Raw genomic sequence first — 25,287 nt, 5'->3', positions numbered from 1 at the left:
AACAATACCTCTCTTTGTTGCTGGTTAAGTGTACGAGATGTCCTTTCACACAATAAAATTGTTTCTGATAAAGTTTCCTTCACATCTTTTAAGATGGCGGTTTCCCTTATCTCATCTGTGGAAAAAGCAAGGATAAACCAAACTAAGGTCAAGAGGAAAGAGGAGTGATGCAAAGTATAAGAGCCTGTGTACACAGGCTTTTGTTAGCATAAGAATTGCTTTTCTCCCCATACAAATAAATGGTAATGCAAAAGCAGCATAAAGCATCTTGATGAAGCCTAGCAGGAGTTTAAACGACACTCAGAGGTCTGCTGCACTGGTGAAAAAACTTAGAATAATTTCAGAAGCATCCTAAACTGATCTAAAATGCAACCTTTACAGTAACACATTCACGTAACTGATGCTTTCTTGTTGCTTGGCAATGACCCCCAGTGATGTCGCAAAGAAGTGGGGAAAGAGTGTGTTTTTTTTGTTTAAATTATTTTTATTCGGATTTTCAAGTTTTCTTTTCACAAGATTACAAAAGGAACAAAATATACATGATCTTGATAAATAGGAACCAAGTAGGAGACAAGAATAACAAATGAATGACTTATCAGCTGAATATTTGAAATGGAATGTTCTCAGCGAGATAGATATGCAGAGAAGAGCTTGTCATTCATAAGTGAGACACATTGTATACATACAGATATACATATATATGGGAGAGCATCAAGCCCAAAACTAGAGAGCTTGACTCTGTCCCGCTGTGGCACATATCAGTTAACATTCATATAAAGGAGATTGCACATGGGTAAAAATACAGTTACATAAAATGGATACCCAAGGTTGGATCAAAAAATCTGAGTGATATTCCCTGAATGATAGAGATAGGGTCATGGGATAGCAAATCCTACTGCGTTTGCCCTATGGGTGTAGGGGAAAGTCCCCATGGATGAGGGGGTATCCAATTTTTCCAGGTATAAAAGTGATTTCAGATCTTTTTTGACAGAGGACAGGGTAGGTGTGTAATGCGATATCCAGGCCCTTATCAACACTCTCCGGCAGATAGAAGACATAAATGGACCCGGGGGGGAGGGTTTGGGTCGATCTGTGCTATGTGGAACGGTCGGCATGAGTGTCGGAGCACTGAAGAGACACAGTAGTGGATCATGTGGAATATGTATGCATGTGATGCCATAAATATAGCTGACAATAGTGACCCAGTAGGTTTGAATAGGTGAGCAAAGCCAGAATCTGTGGAAAAGGGTAGGCCTAGGGGTTCCACACCAGGAGCATACTGTTTGAGTCGGGGATGAGCCGTTCATCAATGCAGGAATGAAGGCTCTGTGGATAAGCTTGAATTGAGCTTCTCTCCATTGTTCATTAATAATGATCTTGTGTATCAGGGTATAGCCCCCCAAAAGCCTGGAAGGATCGTCCAACTCCGGTAAGTCCTTGGACCAGCCTCGGAAAAGTGAGTCACAGAACGAGGGTAGGCGGCAATCTAAAAGCTGTGAGTATAACGAGGATATAGAGCATTGGTTGCATTTAAGTGCATTATCTATCAGCAGACAAGCAAGAACCGTCCTACCTCCCCGCAATTGTGTCTGTAGAAAGTTGGCTAACTGCATGTAGTAAAACAGATGATGCTGGGGAAGATGGAAACGTTGAGATATTTCTGTAAAAGGACAGACAGTGCCGGATCTAGAGCTCCAGAGGGAGTAAACAACAAGCGGCCCCTTAGTTGCCCACATGGCGAAGGCCTCATGAGCCATACCAGGAGGGAACTGAGGATTACCCAGGATAGGAAGGTGGTTGGCGATAGTAGAAGAGACTCCCATCAGCTTACAGACTTCTTGCCACGCTATCACCGTATTGCGAATTAGAGAGTTATGATTCAATCTAGGGTGTAGCAGTTTGAGAGGAGTATGTAGGACCACCGATTAATTAAGGGTGTGAGCCAGGGCTGACTCAAGCATGTAGTTAGAATACATTGATTTATTCGACAACCAGTCTAGTCCCTGGCGAAGAAGGCATGCCATGTTATATAAGTGGATATTGGGGAGGCCCATTCCACCGTCACACTTCGGCAGCTAGAGTTTGAGGAGTGCAATCCTGGCTCGTTTAGAACGCCACAAAAAAGTTTATAATGATTTATTCAGAGATTGGATATCTTTGTGTTTAAGCAATAAAGGCAGGGTTTGTAGTGGGTATAAGAGTCTCACAAATTATACCATTTTAAAGAGATGGCATCTGCCGAAACGTGAAAGGGGGAGAGTAAACCATTTATCCAATTCCATGTTGATCTTCTCAAAAATAGGGAGAAAGTTGAGCTGGTAGAGAGATGAAGGGTCTTTTCCTATCCTGATGCCTAAATAGGTGATATGGTGGGAGGCTATCTGAAGCGGGGAGGATGTGATCCATGATCTGGAATAATATAGGGTTAGTGGGAGAATTTCACTTTTGGTGAAGTTAATGCGTAGGCCCGAACAGAGTTGGAAGGTAGAGAATTAATCCTGAATAATAGGGAGATCAGTAGATACTGCAGAGGAAGAGATGAGAATGTCGTCCGCAAATAAAGCAGCTTTCATGACTACACTGCCAATTGTAATGCCTGAAAGAACGGGGTGAGAATTGAGCAGTCTGGAAAGAGGTTCAATGGCCAGGTTGAACAAGAGAATAGGAAAGGGGGCAGCCCTGGCGCGTTCCCCTTTTTAGACAAATAGATTCCGAAACTGTACTCAGAGTGAGTAGCCTAGCCATGAGAGAGGAATACATGGAGAGACGTAAGTGCGTAATGGGGCCGTGAAAGCAAAATTTCCCAAAGACTAAGAAGAGCCAGTGAAGATTGATATTATCGAAAGCTTTTTCTGTGTCAAGAGACAGAATGACCATATCTTATTGGGATGAAGTTTAGCTTGTTCCAGTGCCAAAATTACTTTGCGAATATGTAGAACTGCTGATCTATCTTTGACAAACCCTGACTGTGTGGGGTGCAGGAGACCAGAGAGTATACAGTATTTGCCAGGTGGGATGCGACTATTTTGGATAAGAGTTTGGCATCCATATTGAAATAGGGCGGAGAGTGGGGTCTTTGCCCTTCTTGGCTAGTAGTTTTATAAACGCTGTGGAGCCCATAGGAAGGTAAGGACCACCCTGCCATATATTGTTGTATACTTGTAAGAGGGTATGGTGAATATATTCACAGGATAGTTTGTAGAATTCAGATGAACAACCATCTGGGCCAAGGGCTTTACCATTAGATGAATTAGTAATGGTTTCTAAGAGTTCTTCCAAAGAGATGGGTGCGTTCAGTGCATCGAGCTGTGATTGTGAAAAACATGGTAGAGTAATAGATCGCAGAAGCTTTATCAATATCAACCTGTTCCTCAGAGTACAGCTGTTGGTAAAAATTAGTTAATAAAGAGGATATTTCGTGTGATGAGGTTGTCAGGTTTCCTTGAAGGCCATAATATGGGTAGGAGCATAGGGGTCTCGACAAAAGTTGGCCAGAAGTTTTCTGGCTTTATTGCCATACTTATGGAATTGTAAGGAGCGATAAGATGTTTTGATGCGTTCCCTTTGTTCAACCCATAGCTCAAAATTTCTCTTAGCTTCCTGCCATTTCTGTTTTGTCGCTGGGGATCTATTTAGGCCAAGGTCTAATTGGGCTTTACAAAGGGATGAGGTAGCCAAGCAAAACTGGTCCAAGGAGTGCCGTTTGTACTGAGAAACATAGGATATGATTTTGCCCCACAGGACCGCCTTGGCCGTTTCCCAAAATAAAATGGGATCAGTGGTATGTTCAGCATTGGTGAGAGCATAGTCATTTAAAGCATTGAGTAACATATGACGAAAGTCTTCGTTGTCCGCGAGGTAGGAGGGAAATCTCCGAGGGGGTGGAGTACCGCTAAGCTGGAGATCGTTAAGCGTAACCACAACTGGGCTGTGGTCCGAGATGGCCATTTCCAAGATCTCTGAGATTCTCACCATAGGTAAAAGAGAAGAGGAGCAAAATACATAGTCAATATGGGACATAGTGTCATGTGGGGGGTGAGTAGTAGGTGAATTCCCTATCTATCAGGTAGAAAAGACGCCATATGTCCGCCATGTGTAGCTGAAAGACAGTGTCCGCTAAGTGTGAGGAGATGTGTGTGCAAATGGAAGTTACTTTGGGTCCAGAGGATCCAGAATTTCTGTCCTCAATTTAAAGCAGAACTACACTGTATCTGAGCACCACAAACTCAAAGCATTATTTATAAAAATTTTAATATTCAAATAAAATTCCCCATTCATCAATTTCTCCATGCTTTATTTTGCAGAGAAATCACTTAGAAAAACACCCCCTAGCATTTCTGGCTGTGGCCATCTTGAGTAAGGGCAGATGATTCATTTAGCATTTACTTCCTGGAATCCATCTGCCCTTAGCTCATTTATGCAGGCAAGAGGGTGTGCTTAGCTGAGAATGTCCCTCCTCCACTCCTGAAGACTCTTGGAATGTATGACATCATTTGCCTATGCCTGGAAACCAGGAAGTAACTAAAGAAATGCAATAAGCACTTTAAAACAAGTAATTATAATCTACTTTTCGATTTACTAATGCTAGCAGCATATTGATTCTAAATCTTCAATGTTGATTAACCACTTCAAGTCCGGACACTTTTACCCCCTTCCTGTCCAGGCCAATTTTCAGTGCTATCCCAGTTTGAATGGCAATTGCGCGGGCATGCAACACTGTATCCATATGAATTGTTTTGCATTTTTTTGAGACAGATAAAACTTTATTTTGGTGGTATTTATTCACAACTGGGATTTTTATTTTTTTGCTACATAAATGAAAAAATCCAAACATTTTGAAAAAAAGTGTTTTCATATAAAATTTTGCAAATAAATAATCTTTCTTCATAAATCCTGGCCAAAATGTATTCAGCTATCTTTTTAGTAAAAAAAACAAAATTAGTTTATAACCAAAAATTATAATTTTTCAAACTTTATTATTTATGGTTTTTTTTTTAACATACTGTCACCCTAGCAGTACAGTGTCATCATAGTGAGGGGGGTGATGAAGATTTTTTATTTTTTTTTACACTGATCGCTTTTACACCCATAAAGGCTGTAAAAGCAATCATTTCTCATTCTCCCTGGCTGCATTCATGCAGCCATTCAGAAATACCGTGAGAGCTGTGATTGGTCACGGCTTGTCACATGGTACAAGGCTGTTGTGAATAGCCTTGTACCATGTGACATCTCTGATCATTCACAGATTTCACTAGTAGTAAGTAATGATGTCAGCAAGTGACATCTTGCTTACTACTATTCATGCGATCACATGATCGGACCTCACACAGAGGTCCCGTACAGCGATCGGTGTTCTGCTGTGTCCGGAGGATACAGCGGGCACCGGATCGTGGTGCCGCATGCTCCCAAGGAGTGTGCACATGCAGGGAATGCGGGAGGATGTTTATCAACGGCCACCCGCTCCTGCACTGCTCCCGTCTGGCCGTTTATGTACATGGGCCGGACGGGAAATGGTTAAGAGAGTGATGTTCCAATTTAAATCTGTACACTGCACGACAATCATGAGTTTAAATCAGGTGGTGAGGAAGCAACATATTGTCTCCTCAACACCTGTCAGACACACTCGGATAGCTTTTCAGAGGAGCAGCAATGCCTGCTGCATTTGTACGTAAGCCCTTAGCTGCATTCGGTAGCGGCACCCTTAGGGCGTAAAATGGGGGGTTGTAAAACTCTTTGGTTAAGTCGCTGTTTTACTGTCCTCAATCCCTACCCCCTTTGGTTGGTGAGGCAGCAGTCAAAGGTGTACATATGCCATAGCAGGAATTAACCCCCGTTGCTTCTGGGTGCTACTGTTTGCCAATTGCAACCCATTCAAGTTACATAGTTTGGCTGAAAGACAAAAGTCCATCCCAGTTCAACCAAGTAAATGGGGTCACTCTGCAAGCTCCCTGCGACTTCATGCTTCTGTGGGGTTAAAGCAGGTGGTGAGAAAGCAACACGGTGAGTCCCTCCCGCTCGTGCATGCGTGGTACGCTAATATGGCGTTTGTCCACGCATGCGCGCGAGACTATATAAGCCGCAGACATCAGATGGCGGGCACATCCCTTCGATAATGTGCTCGGGCACAAAACGCGTCAGAGAGGAGCCTGTAATAGTGACGTCACGCCGCAGACGGCCGCATAGAAGGCCGGCGGCCATTTTAACTATTCTTAATCCTCCAAGGTGGAGAGATCCCGATTTCTGTGAGGACGTTTATCCGGTGGTCTGATGCTTACCAGGAGCTGTCCCTGGATGCTGAGAGGGTCCTGTGAGTGAGATTGGAGTTACCTTGTGTGCTTACGGTGTGCCAGATAATTCCACCATTCTTGCCTATACCATGATGACCACATTGGGATAATATATACTTATGAGCATACTTTTTGCGCTTCTGGTGAGTGCAATCACATTATCGGTCTGCATCATGGATATTACCAGCACGGATCACTTTTTTGGACTTTTTTACGTAGTTGATTCCATGTCATTATTTATTACGCACTTCAGTCACTTTATATTTTTTATTATTGATTATATCATTCACATGCGTCATTTTATGATGGTTCACCATTTGCATTACTGTATAATCACTTTTAGCGCCCACGTTAGATTTATATTGTTCTTCTCTCAAGCGCTACATTTTTGTATATATGATTGTTTAGAGGGTAAGAGGTTTCACCTTTAATGCCAGCATCTTTACAACCCATTCGCTCACTTATACCTCCCATTTACAACGCTGCCTGCTTTAAACTGCACAAGGTTGCAAGTCACTTGCAGAGCGGACTCATTCACTTGAATAGGTCATGCTTGGAAGGTGCTACACCCACCAACCATGACAGGGCATTCAGGGCACCCCTGCATTTCTGTCAGATAACGCACCACTTCACCCAGAAAATTGTTGCAAATTACAAATGTTTAGGCATTCTCGTGTTTATTTTGTTTGCATTGGTATGACCCAAAAAAGTGGAGAAACAAAAAGTCAGATCTGACACATTCCACACAAAACTCCAAAAATGGACTGGACAAAATTATTGGAACCTCCTCAAGATTGTAAGACAAATAATTGCATTCCAAGTTTGTGATGCTCCTGTAATTTGTAATTAAACTCACCTCTATCAATTAGCAGGTGCTGACAATATAGAAATCACACCAGCAACCAGTTCCTATAGTACCTCATTGATTTCTACAGTGCTGTGTACAAAATTATATGTTGTATGCAGCTAAACGGGGTGTTTTACATGCCTGTTTGAATGAGCCCTAAGAAGGGAAGCAAATACCCTAATTTTTCATATTTGTTGCATAACATGGTATACGAGTAAGTCTTACCACCTCCATCAACAACATCTGTAGTTAGTGCTGAAAGTCTCTCCTGCAGCCTCTGGACACAAGAGAGAAACAAAATCCTGTTATAAACTATAGTTACACATATACAAACCATAGCATTTGTATGAAGATCAATTTGTATGTACATTTTTTCAATCAAAAAAAATCAGGCACCCCTGGAAGAGGTCAAACATTAGGACAGGAAACATGGTATAAAAAGGCCAGCTATAAAATATCTTCACCCAAAATAATCACTTTTGTTCGGTGGCATATCATCCATGGGTGCAAGGTGTTCACTGCACATGGGCCCCGGGAAGGGGGGGGGGGCTGGGCATCGTGCTCTGACCCACACTGCACCCATGGATGGTTCGTCCCTGGTTGGTACCTTCTGCAGCAGGTGAAATTTGATAGTTGGGAGTGACCAGTACGGCGGTGGTGGGGGAAGTTAAAAGCACCGCTCACCCTGTATGGTTTTCTATGAAGTATGTGTGCAGCACTGTGGCTAAGTGGTTAGTACTTCCGCCTGGCAGTACTAGGGTCATCGGTTCGAACCCCAACCACGGCACCACCTGCCTGGAGTTTGCATGTTCTCTCTGTGCCTGCATGGGTTTCCTCCAGGTACTCTGGTTTCCTCCCACACTCCCGCCCCTTGAGGGTTAGGGACTGATGTGAATGTACAATATACAGTGGGGATCGAAAGTTTGGGCACCCCAGCTAAAAATTTGTATTACTCTAACTTTTGTTGACATAGTATAAGAATGTCTAATCTGTAATTTGATGCCTTTTGGAGATTTTTCCATCTTTCCTTGGCTTCTTTATGCACATTAATACAAATTTTTAGCTGGGGTGCCCAAACTTTCGATCCCCACTGTATATATGTAAAGCGCTGCATAAATTGATGGCGCTATATAAATACCTAAAATAAATAAAAAATAAATAAGTAGCTGAAAGCGACTTCTCCTCCTCTCCCTCCCAGAGATTTTAGCTGTTTCACTGAAAGCCATACAGGGAGATCAGTGCTTGTATCTGCCACCACCACACCAATCACCCCCAACTGTTCATGGGATCGTTTACTTCCCTCTCTGGGCCACCCTGTGTGCTGCTCGAGTCCCCCCGGGCCTAATCTGTCAGGATGGAGAGTGGAGGAAGGGGCCAGTAAACATGTCATTTACTGGCCCTTTCCTTTTGTGAATGAGCAGTCAGTGATCGGTACCTATTACTGACTCTGTTCATCCAACTGTATTTACGATGCTTTAGTTTATGAATGAACAGAAGTCTCTGTCTCCTGTTCATTCATCTTCAGTGCAGTCCCTTTCTCTGTTTAAAAGGGGATATGTCATTGGTCTGTTTAGACCCCTGATATCTCACAAAAGCCCTCCAACAGAGTTGATAAAACAATTGTAATAAATATTTAAATTATTTGTAAACTAATATTATTGTAAAAAAAATAAATACAAATAACAAAACTGCTACCCACCGCTGTACACTTTGCATTTTACATTACCTATTTAATATTACCACATTCTGCACTATGTAAGTCACTTCAAACTCTATTTAACCACATCCCCTTTAAGTCATGCCCAATATTTAGCGCAATTTAAACCACGCCCACGTTTCTCACGCTTCATTTTTAGTTTTATCAATGCCTAGGGCCCACTTTTGATCTTGCACATGGGCCCACTGATTTCATGATATGCCCCTGCTTTTGCTGATCATCCTTAAAGCGCAACTTCACTGCATCTGAGCACCACAAACCAAAAATGCTGTTTAATTCATTTTTATTATTCAAAGCAAACGCACCCATCCACCCATGGCTTCTTTCTTCATTTTGCTAAGAAATCACACTGAAAAACACCCCCTAGCAATTCTGGCCATGGCCATCTTGAGTAAGAGCAGATAATTCATGTAGCATTTACTTCCTGGAATTGATCTGCCCTTAGCTCAGGCATGCGGGCAGGAGGGTTTACTTAGCTAAGAAAACCACTCCTCCCCTCCTGAAGACTCTTGGGATATATGACATCATTTGATTAGGCATGGAAACCAGGAAGTAACTGAAGAAATGTAAAATACGTTTGACACAAGTAAATATGATATACTTTCCTATCTATATACTAATGATAGCATCATAGGTATTACAAATAGTCAGTGTTGTCTGAGAGAGTGAAGTTCTACTTGAAGGCAAAATGCTAACCCTAGTCACTGCAGTAACAGTTGCAAGAGTCAAAGTGTTTTATCCTGCTACATGTAAATTTGAACCAGTGTCTGTTTTAGCGGTATATTTGAGGAACATGTTCCAGCATTGTGTTATATAGTTAAAGGAAAAAAAGATCACAGATTTTACCGTAAGCATAACATCAAAAGCTGCCTGGATATCTCCCTTTTTCTCCAAGAGGTAAGCCAAGGTTTCATGGTTATTATGCTTTTGTGCAATCTATAAAAGCAAAATGATATGCTGTTAAACTGTCCCTTTACCAAAACACATAGCAGAGCTACAGTATATACAGTGAAGAACACCCAATCTCCTGCCCACACTACTAAATTAATATCACAGATGTTGAAAGAAGCCTTGAAAATCTTATCAGAGTAGTGGAAACCCCAGTTTTGGGTAACACAACAGCTGTTGTCATGACCAAATACTTATACACTGAGCAAGTGATCTTGATGCTGACTGGATCCTGATCCTGGTCAAGTCTTCTATTAATATCTATAAATTTTAGGAGCCTGGGTGTCCAGAATACGGAAGCTGCTGTTTTTTAGAAATACTTTATTTCATTTTTAGGTTGATTTTACACTGCTCCATGTGCATGCAGCGCACATAGCAACACACATAATTAGGTGTGAATGGGCACATAGAGATTCAGTCCTCACATGCACCTCATGTGAACCAGCAACATAGGAGATAATGGGTTTTTACTTGACCACACACAAGAGGAACATTCATTATTTTGACAAAAGATTTGACTTTTCTTTTAAAGCTGGCCATACACTGTTAAGAGTAACCTAACAGTGGGTGGCACTGCTGGCTCCTCAAATGGAGGTTGGTGTGGATGGAGAAATCTGTTAGATATTTTTGCAGGCTGAACGAAAGACATATATTGGTGTATGGCCAAGCTTAAACCAAGATACTTTCCTTATTAGTTTTAGAATTTATAGACCCTTATGAAAGGGAGGTTCAAGAAGACCGCCCGAAACTACACCTTTCTTTTATGAACCAGATGTGACATCAGAGGAGAGGGTTTCAAGTTTTAGTCCACCAAACTCCACATGAAGCCTACATACTATGTTTTTTCATCTTTCTGTATTGTTTCATCTAAAACATTTCCAATAAGGTTGAGTCAATTATTTAAAGACAATTTCAAGGTTAAACTTTAATTCTGTGTTTCCTCGCATCCTATTCTGTGTAAGAACATTGAGGGATCTCCCCAACTACCAAGGGTATGCGAATTTATAATGACCAAGACCTACATTTTTAGATTTCATTTGCAACATTCCTAGCATTGGTGAAAATCCATTGGTATCTGTGGGAACTATTTTGAATGACTGGACTTCAGTATAGTGAGCTAAGTCAACTACAGTGGAAAACTCTACTCTCATTTCTTTCTCCCTAAAATAAAACTTTATGGTCACTGCTAAAATATGCTGGCTGTCACAACACTTATGGCATGGTTGATGATGTAACACCTTTGCTTATGCTCCTTCCTTTAAAAAAAATGCAAAATAGCACTGTATTCTCACCTGAATGGTCTCTTCTAATCTGTAATGCTCCAGGATCTGCAGCATTGAAGTCACATGGCCAGGATCATAATGACACATCAGGTCTATGAAAAGCTCTGTAATGTGAGGCTGATTCTGCAGAAGCTCTGGATTTAACGGCACGCCATCCCTAATAAAATATTTTAACATAAAATTGAATCAAAGTAAAAAACATGCAATATTTTATCCAGTTTATATAAACTAAGTCTATTTCCACTGAATGCTAAATTAATCCCATTCTCTCACATAACACAGAGAAAACAGGGTCCCTCATGATGAAATAATACATGATCCTGTTATATGCAGGGTGCCAGTAGAAAAAAAATGTAATTGAAGAATTAAAAAAAATGTCATTCAACATAAAATCAACAAGTTACTTCAATGTGTCCCCAGATATGTTGTCAGTGTCAGCCTGCTGGGACTCTGGGGAGATGGCTATTATAGTAGTGGATCTATCTGGCAGCTTGCAGATAAAGCTAGAGACAGAGAAAGAAAGGCAGAGATTGTTCTAATGCCACCTTGTCTCCGGGCACATACTTGACATGTCCACCCACAGCACTTGGGGAAAACAATTCTTCCCACACACCAATGCTGACAACAGTAAATACACAGCACAAAGACAATAAAATGACTTCTTACAAACAATAGCAAAAACAGCTTCTAAAACGTAATTTCTGATTTTTTGGGGATAGCTTATAGCAAATCTCAGCTTTTTTTATTTTATCAGGACAAAAGTGAAACACGAAGAAGCTACTAAATTTTAATATTACCTAAAAACACAAGGCATAACTCTCTGGTCCAGAGCATATGCATAGCAAACATAAAAATGTTGTTTCTTGCTACTGATTTATTTTCATTTCTTACTACTGTTTTTTTTCTAATTGTTTAAGTATGGAGAGCATTACCATAGAATTTTCTACAATTCAGGAACATGCACTGCTGTTGATACACAGTTTAACAAAGTATGTCTACTGAAATCTAATTACTTCAAGTAGAACTATAGGCAAACCTTCTTTTTCATTTTAGATAGAATAAAGAAGGGTTATAACCTCTATCAGTTTTTTCGCCATCTGTGTCCCATTGGGGAGATTTGTCTTAGCTTCCTGTCCTATAGCCAAAAAAGGAAGTGAGAGGAAATCCCTGTAAATTAAAGTGTATGTCAAGTCAAAACCTAACTAAGCTGAAACCTGTTCCCACTCCCATTCTAAGCCCTATACTAACTACCCTGTAAAGGAAAGATGCTAATACTTACCTGATCTAAGGGGGCTCCGATCTGGTCATGTGTTCGGCTCCCAGTGCTGGCCTCAGGGTAAAGGAGGGACAGTGAACAACGGTTGCCCTTTAGTAAGTCTATGGGTGATGTCACTGCCCAGGCTCTGCAGCCATTTTTGCTACTCTCTTCTCTCCCCTGAAGTCTACCGCTGGGGAGATTAAGTGTCAGGATTGGAATGCCCTTAGATTAGGTAAGTATACACATCACTCCTTTATAGTAGGAAGTAAAGAGCTTAGAATGGGGGTGGTGAGCAGGTTTAAGCTTAGTTAGATTTTAACTGGACTGTCAGGCCCCCCCCCCCTCCCAGGTCACCAGAACTAGTGTCCCCATTGGAAGATTTCCCCTCTGTTCCTGTTCTGGAAACAACCCAAAATCTGGGATTTTCACTTGCTTTCACTTTTGATGATAATGGTAAACAGGATAAATAGAGAAATTAATCTCCCTAACAGACAGGGCAGGGGTACAGACAGCAAAAAAAAATTAACAGGTGTTCTAATCCACCTCCACTCTATTCAAAATAAAAAAAACAAAACGTTTTATCTTTAGTTATATTTCAAGGCTGGGTCAGCTCCTGAAATTCTGATCTCCTTTTAGCCTGTAAAAACAATCCAAAATCCTGCTGCAGTCCTGACAAACTTTGTCTGCTTTATGCATGTAATGTACAACTGCAGTTTCCTATTTGTGCTGGGTAACACTAGTTTCTTGTTGAATCCTCTATATACTCCTAGGAATATCCACCAGGGTGGGGACTGGCTATACTATACAGCAGATGAGAATGTGTGATTCACAACCCCCCTGAAAAGATAAACTTCAGGGTAATATGGAAAAATGTGCAACATTTTGGGAGATTGGGGGCGCTGATCAATAATGTTGCATAAAAAAACCAGACTTGACATAACATATCCTTTTAGACATTAAGGCTGAATTACACTTTGGAGAGTCTCAGTTCAATTGGATTGCTTCATGTAGAGTAGATGTAAACTGAATGATTTTGGTTTGCTAAAGCACTGTGCATCATAAACAATTGCCTTTTATTTTTTTTAATGTTTTTACTTTTTTCATCCCTATTTGCACCTCATTGCTGCTGATCTTGCCCAGTTTATTTCAGCCACTTCCTGTCTATATGCATTTGCTCTAGTGTCAGTTGCAGATTACAGTTCTGGACCAACTTCCTGATAGTGGCAATGATCGGTCATTCCTAAGAGTATATGCACACAGTACTGGTGTATGAATATCAGATATTCTTGTCAGAAAATGTGAGGATAGGCTGTATAGCACTTGCATGTACATGTGCACAAATTCTTCTAGCTGTCTTTTTTTTATTAAAGGAGTGTGGCATATGCATGTATAAGCATATATACAGTACATGCATAAAAATACTGAACATGTAGATTTTTGTATTTTCTTTTTAATGATTTATATGCAGTTCACATTTACCTGCCTGTGTGTACAGGCCTATTAACAACAATAGCCTGCATTTAGATCAGTAAAAAAAGCCTGAATGCCAAACAACTTGGCGTTTTTAGGCTTCCATGTGCAGGAGGCTTAAAAAATGTGTGCTGGCATGGCTGTTTTTAATCAGGGGAGCATGTAAATGGAGAGCAATGCACCATAGGGAGACAAGGACAGAGCATTCAAGTGTACAATCCAAACGCACACATTCCTGTGTTGAAAATGTCTTTGTGTATAAGTGGATGCTGCAGTGACTGTCGGCTGGAACTGAACAGAATCAGCAAGAGAGAATGTCACCAGCACACCAAAGATCACCAATATGGGTCCAAAAGTTTTAATGACTGATCACATAGTTACAGCAAGGCAACGTTTCGGAGTCTCGCAGGACCCCTTCATCAGGCTGTGATATCATGCAAAGGACCCATATTGGTGATCCTCGGTGTGCTGGTGACATTCTCCCTTAAGGACAGAGCATTGTCACCCCATCTTAGAAAGTGCCTGAGAAGGATTTTCATGGCAGTATTACCAGGTATTTTTAAAAAAGCTACAGTTTTAAAAAGATTGAAAATTACATTTGAAATATGAGATTATAGTGATTAGTTTTTGATCTACAGTAATAGTGAATTCAGTCATTTACATACATTCGTGTAAATGTTATTAACAGTATTACTGAGGCAATAAAATGTATTTCACCATAAGACCTTCAGGAAACTTGGTGCATAGCATGAGACAATTAAAGAAGCAGTTACTCCAATATCAAGAACAAAATAATATTTATGAGAAGTTGCTACAAGCCACACATTTCTGTATACCAGTTTTCATAAATGTCAATGTCACATTGTCTGTCCTTCACCTTCAGTATTGTGTCTGCAGTTTACTTGCTGGAAGTTCATATCTGTCTATGTCATCATCTCCCCTAACCATTTCCCTGATTGCCCTCCCAATGCCTGTTATCATGCGTGTACTGTACTACCAGTCTCTTCTTACATAAACATTCTTTAGACTCTGCTTCTGCTCATATGTTCACAGTTCACCCTCACTCCATTTTTCCATTCTGATGCTCTACAGAATGCATATTAAATCACACAGTCAACATGAAAGAGTCTGCAATTCAATTATTTTGATAAGGGAACTTTGCTCCATTTAAAGTCCGTTTTCACATTCATTTACTGCAGAAGACTGCTAATGAGCCACATATCCACATTCCTGAGGTTTATTTACATGTTTCAACTTCTGCAAAAGAGCAGTTGAAAACAGGAACCTTACAGATCTAGAAATACTAAATATAAGAGCACGCAGTACAAATATTACTTGTGATAAATCATAAAATCATATACGGTGCGCTACTGAAAAAACAGAATTCGAAAACCAACTATCGAAGAAAAATAATAATAAAAATGCGTATATCATATGCATTTATAGTAAACAATATACCTTGAAAAAGTAACATTCACTGTGACAAAATAAAGAGTCCCAAGTGTTCATATATTCTCATAGATATCCTTCCAATCATCCCCTGATGAAGTGCCAAAATGGCAGACCGTACACTTCCGGTTTGTCATCGCAGGCTCCTCCCAATGCGCTCATTTTTTGATGAAGTCACATGATCCAATGATATAACGCGTTAGGAGGAGCCAGTGATGCCACACAAACCGGAAGTATACAGTCAGCCATTTTGTTGGTTTGTTTCAACAATACATGCCTGTATACTGTGTGCACCAGATTTGTGCACCAAAAAAACTTGAGTGTAATCTATCTTTAACAATAAATTGCAGTTTTTATTCCAAGAGCACTATATTCCTCCTTTATTTCAAGTGTATTACCAATATCCACCCAAGGATTGCAAAGAATGGAGATGAATTGAGAAGAACCAGTGGATTGGAGAAAGCCATCAAATCTCTGGTATAAGGTACCCCGCTACAAGGGGCCAGCGCATTACACCTACTTGTGAGGTCTATTACAAAGGTAAGAGCATATTATTGCTGGTGAAGGGATATCAGCACATGGTGACTATATAAAATGGAGTATTATTAATGCATAGTGAAAAAGTATTAGATGACATGGTTGGATGATTGCAGAAGAAGGATATCTATGAGCGTATAAGAACACTTGGGACTCTTTTTTGTTTTGTCACAGTGAATGTTGATTTTTCAAGATATATTGTTTACTATAAACGCATATGATATACCCATGTTTATTTTTTTTTTTATATAGTTGGGATTCAAATTATGTTTTTTCAGTAGCGCACGGTATATGATTTTATGATTTATCACTAGTAACATTTGTACTGGATGGCAGTTATTCATTTATATTGTGTATGCTTTTTTATGAGAACACAAATGGTGTGAGCAACAGTACCAACATTATTTATACACATTTAAGCCCTAAAGAATAGGAATGCTCTTTTTTGTTTTTTGGTCTGCACATTTACAGGTAATTTCACAAAGTTCTTTTAGGGTGATTGTGCTGAGGTTTGTCTCTTATCTAATGTATGTTCAGTTGCACAGTTAAAGAGTAAGTCCAACCAAAATCTAAATTTTAGGTGCATACAGGAAAATGTAAATACCAAGTCACTTTAGCATAATGAAGACCCTGTGAGGTCTTTGCAACTAAACTCCACTGTAGGAAGCTGCTGCTGCCACTCTCACTCTTAGTGATGAATAGTCTACATAAGTGACAATATGCATAACCCAGAAAGAGTGAGACTCACTTGATATAGGAATTACTGGATGAATTATCCCCTTTGCACTTATACAGAACTGAAATTTTAATCCTAGATAGACCAATCCTTGGGAAGCATGGGTGCTGCCACTGCTGATATCAGTTTAAGAACAACTTTCTTGGCTGTCTTTGGCTTCACTGTGCTCTCAGCCACAGACTTCCACGGACCATACACAACACCCTTGATCTGTAAACATTTTGCAGATCTGTGTTAAAACTAAAATCCAATTTAAAAAAATAATTAGAAATGAAGTACCTTAGAGGTTTTTTAAAGTATAACCAATGTACTTTTCTCTGCAATACTTCATCATTTCGAGTACTGTTGCCTGCAGTCTCACTGGGCTGAATGAAACCCAATCCCTGTAAACCCTAGCCAGCATGAACAAGCGTCATCATGCCGGACTAGACGCAGAAAATGATGCGGAGAATGACTGTCATCTCAGTAGAGGAGTACTGTTCTCTGCAACATTCAGGACAGCCCACTGATGCAGACAAATGTAAGAGAACCTTTTATGCCATATGACCAGCCAGAAGACAATAGTAAAGGTATGTATACTGATTTATTTAAAAAAAAAGGACCAGGAAGTTGGAAGAATTGGGGGAGGGGTGGAAGGAATCCTAGTACTGGGCCACCAAATCAATATAACAGCCAAATAATTAGAATTTGCATCAGAAAAGGTCACTAATGACAATTTGGTACCTGATTTAAATTTTTTTCTTTGCTAAAAAGAAAACAAAATTAACCATGGTAATTCCATTTCTACAAAATGTGACTATCTGTCTATAATTTCCAAGAAAGCAGATTTTCACACACATATTCACATATTTTAGAATAATATTATTCACAGGTTTGTCTTCTTTTTTTTTTACTGCTTCAGTTTGTGTTTCAGACTCAGTGCTTACCAAACACAGATATGTAACTGAATAGACTGTTAATGCCTGCTGGTGTTCATCTGTCATCTCACATTCATGTGGGTATATTTCAATAAAAAGTACACCAAAATATAGCTTACAGACTGGTGTCAGTAACACCACATGATCCCCACATGATACACAGACTACAAACCTTGGATCCAGGAGACTTCTAAGAAACTGATACAGTAATAATGTTTCCTAAAAATGGGAAAGACAGAGCATTTCATTATAGTCAATGCTGCTGAATGGGGCTGAGCAGCTAAATACAGCCAATAAAAAGAGTTATAGAGTACAAAATATGTTTATAAAAAAGAAATCTGCATAGCACTTGGATGATCTAATAGACTAAGTGTTAGATTGCAGTGAATAAAATAGGTATAAAGCTAATTTAACAATTATATATTATAATCTCAATTATTTTGCTGTAAATAAATATAAACGTATATAAAAAAAATGAGCAAGGAAAGAACAGAAAGTGATTACATTATCAAAGGCTTAGACAACTTTTGGCTGCAGTTGTTGAACATAAGTTCCAGGCGTTCTAGCAAGGCAGACAAGCCACCTTGAAACTTAAGATCACATGTCTCCACAATTACTATGCAAAGGGCAAGTTTCCTGTCTTTCAGGATTTGGTGGTGCCAGACTGTGGCCAGTTGGAATAGAAAATGCCCTGACATCAGCGGGAATAAACAGTGCCCCATCATTGGTTTTAATGGGAGGAAGAAGGCCCATTGTTGGTATCAATGATAAGAATAATGCCCGCAATGGTGTCAGTGGGAGTTGGTGTCAGTTGGTGGAATATTGTCCCAAGGGCCAGATAAAGGCAAGAAAAGAGCCACATCTGGCTTCCAGGCTGCAGTTTGGAGACCACTGCTTTATATCATAAGCAAAGGGCACAATTCCTGAAACCTAGAGAATACAAAAATGAGCTGTTGTCCCTAGGTCAGCTCCCCACTTACTGAACAAAGGTAAAGATGCAGAGACAGGAGTCAGAGCAATGACATACGAAGACAAATTGCTAAAGGGAACACTGTCACCTTGCCCATGTAGGGCAAAGTGAAAGAGCCTCTGCAAAGGAGCCTGCCCCCTGCACACCTTCCTCCATTGCAGGCTGTATTTAAATCACAAGCATTAGTGACCATCAACAGCACTGATTTCACATGCTTGACCATATGACACTACTCAGGCCTAGTAATTGGCTGCTAGGCCCAAGCACCATCACAAAGGAGGAAGTCACATGGTCCTCCATATCTGGAAATACCAGGTAGCAATGTGAGCTGCAACGTAGGAAGGAGAGGCAAGGAAATCCTGACAAGGTGAGTATAGGTGGGGGAGGAAAGGGAGAAATTTCCCTACTTAATTAGGAAAATGTGTTACCTGTCTGACTGCAGTGTGTAAATAACAAGGCTTGCTTAAAGTGCTACTAAACACAGGACCTTGCATTCACTATATCTGGTCTCCAACAGTACACAGAACATGCAATTATTTTGGTAAATATAAACTGCTAAATTCCTTTTCTCATCAGCAGTTAGAGCAGTCTTGTGACTTCTATCAGTGTTCAGCAGAGCACTGGTTAAAGCTTGCAGGAGGTGTTTTCTCTAGGAGGATGCAGATCCCCTGACCTCTGTCTGGACAGTGCTGATTGGCCCTGTGCTGATCACATGCACTCTTCCAAGAAAAAAAAAACCTCTCTAGCAATACACACCAAATTGAGCATGTGCAGAGTGTCTCCACATGATATGTCTTATCAGGAGATAAGAGGGGAGCACTGGAAGAGGAGGATCAGAGAAGTCAGGCTCAAACAGCATTTTTACACAATGCAGAAGATTAACCCCTTAGGTTCCACAGTGAGTATAACAAGCATGCCTTACTGCAGATATAGACCGATTTTACTGTTGTAGGTTTAGTAACACTTTAATACTGCATTATATAAATCCTTAACCAGTAAATATACAGTATATGAATTCTACAGTGTATTTAGCTGTTTGGCTGTAGTTCTGCTTTAGAAACAAAAGGTGCTTTCTAATGAGACCTAGTTTGTTTCATAAACCAAATGATCTGTGTTAAAGTGCTACCTATTGTATATGGGTTTCTGTTTTACATATAAAGGAACTAGCATCACATCTAAACAAGAAGATGTATTTCTTTATGAAAGGCAAACACTGGAAATGCTAACAATGAACCAATCTCTGGCTGGAACAGATGACCGACCACCAGATGGCAAGTTACAGAGACAAGTCATTTGAAGGATTCTGCACTGAAGGTCATGGTGAAGGAAACCTGGCTTTGTTAAGATTGTGCTAATGAACTCATTAAGTGTCTGCCAGCAGAGATGATTCGATTGAAATGGTTAGAGGTGTATGACTATAGACAGGAAGCACAGGATGGCAAATACATGTCCCTGCTTTCTTCTCTCATCAAACAGCAGAAAAATGCTGGTTTCAGTTTAGTCCTATTCACTATTCTCATGGTACACAAAAGTGCATATTCACACAGTTGAAAAAAAGCCAGTAAAATCTCAGAAAGCCCTGGGTTTTGATTAATATTACACTGGGACATATTTATAGTCAAATGAATCCAGTCTAACATATTCTGAGTGGTTTTCATTCAATGTGGACCACCCTAGACAAAAACAAGACAGTTTGCAAGCATTTTAATGGCCAGTGACTGTCTGGTAAATACATCCTTAGGTACAGTATATTCTTCTGTTAGTGTTACCCATACAATGCCGACTGCTTTACTCTACAAAATGAGAACTCCTGGCTCCAAGCCTACAGTTATTTCGTTATGGATCTCAGCTCTATTACTGAATACATTTATATATTATGTTGTCTAAATTTTTCCTGCACACAGCATTAGTGCTTGTCCATGATATAATATAGGAAAGAATTCAGATACACTTTGTGATTCCCCTTCTCTGCCCTCTTCAGTGCTTTGTTTGGAGGAATAGTTAAATGTCCAAATCACTCTTCCTGTTTTAGATCTGCTGCTTGATGCCGAATATACAGAAGTGACAATGTTGATTAATTTTCCAGAGAGGAAGCTGGAGGTGGAGAGCAGACATAAGTAGATGCATGCCAAGCCAGGATCAGCCTGTGCAATGTGGCAAGAGATGTGTAAATCCTGATGTTTTCCAAATAGTTACAAATTCCTTGGTAAGTAAATCAGTGAACATAAATGTATTTTAACTGTGTTTTTTGACAATTTTGTAGAGCACTACTTTAGTGCTCACTCCTTGGGGTTGATTCACTAAAACTGGAGAGTGCAAAATCTGGTACAGCTGTGCATGGTAGCCGATCAGGTTCTAATTTCAGCTTTTTCAATTAAGCACTGTCAAAAAAACCTGGAAGCTGATTGGTTTCTATGCAAAGCTGAACCAGATTTTGTACTCTCCAGTTTTAGTAAATCTACCCCCATATGTCTATACACTACCATAAGAAAACACTATATAGACATAAGTCTAGAGAAAACATGACTATCACACCTATGTATGAGTTTGTTGGACATCCCAATCCAAAGCCAATGGTACCAATATATAGAGTTAACCCCCTCCCCTCTCCTTTGTGGTCATATTTCCACAAGGTTTTAGAGTGTGTATGAGGGGATTCAGCAAAAGGAGTATTTGTGAGGTCCGGTACTCATGTTTGGCTTAGGTTGCAGTTGGTGTTCTATTTAATCCCAAAGGCTTTCAACAGGGTTGAGGTCAAGGCTCTATGCAGCAATTCAATCAGCTGTACATGTACTTTAAACTCATACAATAATGAGCTCACTTGATATGTAATCTCATTACTTTATTTGTAGCTGCAAAATATTATAAATTGCTTCTACTGTATATAATTAAGAATTCTAAGCAGTGCAATTAGATTGTATACTTTAACATCAAAATGATTCTAGCAGTAAGAAAGAAATTTTAAATAAAAATATAAATGTAGCTTAAGTGATAGTGGAAATCAAACACTTTTGTTAAGGAGTGCATTACCTGGAGCTTTTCAAGGACCTCATTCAGCTGCTCACTAAAGTGAGTGCATACTAGGTCAGCCGCTTTACTTGGACTTAGTGCCACCAGCTCCTAGAGCCAAAGAAAGTAAAAACATGAGAATTTATGCACAAGAAAATACAAATGAATGTCTAATAAAACAAGAAAAGCCATCTACAGCCTATATACCTAGGCAACAGAAGTATGGAAGAAAAAAAACAAGAAGAAAAACAAACACTGCTCTGTGGAAACAAGCCACATTTCAAACGGCAAAAACAATGGACAGAGTCAAACCCTTCCCTACATTCTCCCAACGAAAACCAAAATGGCTTGAGATACAATTTACCATGCAGAAGAGTGGGGAGCTTGCAGAGAAACTGAATTTTAGGCAAATATTAAAAAACACCAACCAAAGAGTATTAATCAGAAATCACTAAATGTATTTTTAAATCCAAGGGTAATGTGAGTAACTAATTAGATTTGATACAGTATCAAACTACATGAATCCCCTGTATTGCAGACTGGGAAAGGGAGGGGGGAGCAGAACATTTAGAACTACAATGTGCATGTGCTAACAGGTAACAAGTGCACAGGGGAAGAGAGCAGAGTGGTAATGAGTTATTGGGTGTTCTTGGCCAAACATCGCTACTGCAGTAAAGGCTGAAGACCTCTTTATGTTCTTTAGAAAGATCACGATTGGCTACATAGATTGACATATACAGTACTTCGATAGTAAAAACAGCTTACATATATGTATTATACCTGAACATTTAGCACTTTGCCAGAAGTTCAGATTTAACTAGTGTCCATATATTCAATGCAGTATGTATGTGTCAGTATAAACAAAAAAGCCTATGATCTGAGAATATTAGATTGGTCTTTAATGAGTAATTTGTTGATAAAAAAACAGTCCTCTGTGGATGATCAATGTGCAGTGCAGTGATTTTAACAAAAATTGTTGCAGAGTCCGACCTGTTTCTCCTCTGAAGTAACTGCTTGTTCTTCTACTTCATGTCAGGGGTAATGAATTAAAATTCATGGAGACCCAATCAGTAAAACTTTCTTCCAGCAGAGGTTTGAATTGCATGTTTGTCCAATGACTCAGGTCCATGACATCACAGCCCCCTCTCCTCCAATGTCACAATCCTATTCTTGCATCAGTGTTCTCTGCCCCTTCACAGTAGTAAACTTTATTTAAAACAACCAAGAACACATCTATAAAGTGCCTTGAAAAAGTATTCATGCCCCTTGAAATTTTCCACATTTTGTCATGTTACAACCAAAAACGTAATTGTATTTTATTGGGATTTTATGTGATAGATCAATACAAAGTGGCATATAAATGTGAAGTGGAAGGAAAACATTATCAAATGGTTTTCAACATTTTTTACAAACAAATATTTGAAAAGCGTGGTGTGAATTTGTATTCAGCCCCCTTTACTCTGATACCCCTAACTAAAATCTAGTGGAACTAATTGCCTTCAGAAGTCATCACCTAATTAGCAAATAGAGTCCATATGTTTATTAAGCTCAGTATAAATACAGCTGTTCTGTGAGACACTCAGATTTGTTAGAGAACATTAGTAAACATCACCAGACAGCTCAGGGATAAAGTTGTGGAGAAGTTTAAAGCAGGGTTGGATTATAAAAAAATATCCAAAGCTTTGACCATCTCACAGAGCACTGTTCAAGCCACCATCCGAAAATGGAAAGAATATGGTACAACTGCAAACCTATCAAGATATGGCCATCCACCTAAACTGGCAGGCAAAGCAAGGAGAGCCTTAATAAAAGAAGAAGCCAAGAGGCCCATGGTAACGCTGAAGGAGCTGCAGAGATCTACAGCGCAGGTGGGAGAATCTGTTCACAGGACAGCCATTAGTCATGCACTCCACAAATATGGCCTTTATAGTAACGTGGCAAGAAGAAAGCCATTGTTAAAAGAAAGCCATAAGAAGTCAGGTTTGCAGTTTGCGAGAAGCCATGTGGGGGACACAGCAAACATATGGAAAAAGGTGCTCTGGTCAGATGAGACCAAAATTTAAATGTTTGGATTCAAAGCAAAACACTATGTGTGGCAGAAAACTAACACTGCACATCACGCTGAACACACCATCCCCCACCATGAAACATGGTGGTGGCAGCATCATGTTGTGGGATGATTTACTTCAGCAGGGACAGGGAAGCTGGTCAGAGTTGATGGGAAGATGGATGGAGTCATATACAGGACAATCTTAGAAGAAAATCTGTTAGAGTCTGCAAAAGACATGAGACCGGGGAGAGGTTCAACTTCCAGAAGGACAATGACCCTAAACATACAGCCAGAGCGACAATAGAATGGTTTAGATCAAAGCATATTCATGTGTTAGAATGGCCCAGTCCAGACCTAAATCCAATTGAGAATCTGTGGCAAGACTTGAAAATTGCTGTTCACAGATGCTCTCCATCCAATCTGACAGAGTTTGAGCTATGTTGTAAAGAAAATGTGGCAAAACTTTCACTCTCTAGATGTGCAAAGCTGGTAGAGACATCCCCAAAAAGGCTTGCAGCTGTAATTGCAGTGAAAGGGGGTTCTACAAAGTATTACCTCAGGGGGGCTGAATACAAATGCACGCCACACTTTTCAGATATATGCAAAAAAATTTGAAAACCATTTATCATTTTTTTTCCACTTCACATTTATGTGCCACTTTGTGTTGGTCTATCACATAAAATCCCAATAAAATACATTTATGTTTTTGGTTGTAATATGACAAAATGTGGACAATTTCAAGGGGTGTGAATACTTTTTCAAGGTACTGTAATGCACACGGAAAGACATACTGAGACCGACAAGTTTGTCTCCTGCGGTGCTCGGCCCAAAGACTTGCTAACCTAAAGGGGAACAATCCTGGACATACAAAAATATAAGCAGGTTTGTCCAGTAAGGCGCAACAGCCATAAATAAAAACAACACCACCCCTTAAAAAAAAAATGGGGGGATGAAAGGAAAACAGGGAAGAAAGAAAAGGAAAGGCAAAGTTATGAATAAGGAACTGTGCGCTATCCAGATGACCGCATGGGAAGATCTAGTCTCAGATACCCAAGGGGGTAGATGGAAAAAGAGTATGCCTTAAGCTTGGGAGCCCAAAAGGTCTCTATACTTGGGGGTACACGTGAACTCCATCCAGGAAAACCATGTTTTGTTACAACATTCTTCCTATTGTTAGCTGAGGTCAACAATGATTCCATTCGATGCATCTCATTGACCTTGGCAAACCACAAGTGGATGGATGGTGCTGTGGTCTGCTTTCAATACAATGAGATGCAAGCCTTTGCTGCATTTAATAATAAGCAATAAAGGAGCATTTGTAAAGCTTCAGAGACATAGGTGTTAAATGTAAAAAAGGCTGCCGCTTTCATTGGCATCTGGACATCTGTTAATTTAAGAACCCAATAGTGAACCAGAGCTAAACCAGAAGATATTAAGCATGGTGCCTTACTCTTTCAAATATTGCCAACACAATAAAGAGCTCTGAGGGAAGGTAGATGGGACTCTGAACCACCTACTGAGGATCTTATAGCCCATCTCTTAAGTTTTGCAGGAGATTGAGGCCTTGTGCGTCATTTGACTAAGGTGATCTCATTGCTGATCTGTATTAGTGGTATGCAAGTCCTTCTCCCACTTGCGGAGGTAGGAGATTGGGAGGATGGATCCCAATCTCCCTACCCCCACAAGTGGGAGAAGAACTTACATACTACTTCTACAGACCAGCAATGAGATCACCTTATTCAAATGACACACAAGGCCTCAATCTCCTGCAAAACTTAAGAGATGGGCTATAAGATCCCCAGTAGGTGA

The 25,287-nt window shown here is 40.0% G+C and overlaps 1 protein-coding gene across 3 annotated transcripts in view; it reads right to left on the bottom strand.

The window, feature by feature from the left end:
- Positions 1-25,287, bottom strand: part of VPS8 (VPS8 subunit of CORVET complex) — a 300,342-nt gene that overhangs the window by 120,419 nt on the left and 154,636 nt on the right. For 2 of the 3 annotated variants that reach the window (XM_089671617.1, XM_089671621.1), the window contains exons 34-39: positions 21,450-21,539; positions 17,622-17,668; positions 11,092-11,239; positions 9,698-9,787; positions 7,360-7,411; positions 9-115 (exon numbers count right to left, since the gene is read on the bottom strand). In XM_089671617.1, the coding sequence (XP_089527743.1) occupies positions 9-115; positions 7,360-7,411; positions 9,698-9,787; positions 11,092-11,239; positions 17,622-17,668; positions 21,450-21,539 (534 nt within the window). The remainder of the gene's footprint in view (positions 1-8; positions 116-7,359; positions 7,412-9,697; positions 9,788-11,091; positions 11,240-17,621; positions 17,669-21,449; positions 21,540-25,287) is intronic. The other variant, XM_089671618.1, reaches the window with a different exon arrangement.

The sequence above is a fragment of the Staurois parvus genome, unplaced genomic scaffold (assembly GCF_062004578.1).
Source record: "Staurois parvus isolate SC_StPar_1 unplaced genomic scaffold, SC_StPar_1.0 ptg000011l, whole genome shotgun sequence".
NCBI classification, from domain to species: domain Eukaryota; kingdom Metazoa; phylum Chordata; class Amphibia; order Anura; family Ranidae; genus Staurois; species Staurois parvus.
Note: the sequence above shows the minus strand (reverse complement) of the source record. Positions and strands in the feature narration are given on the sequence as shown.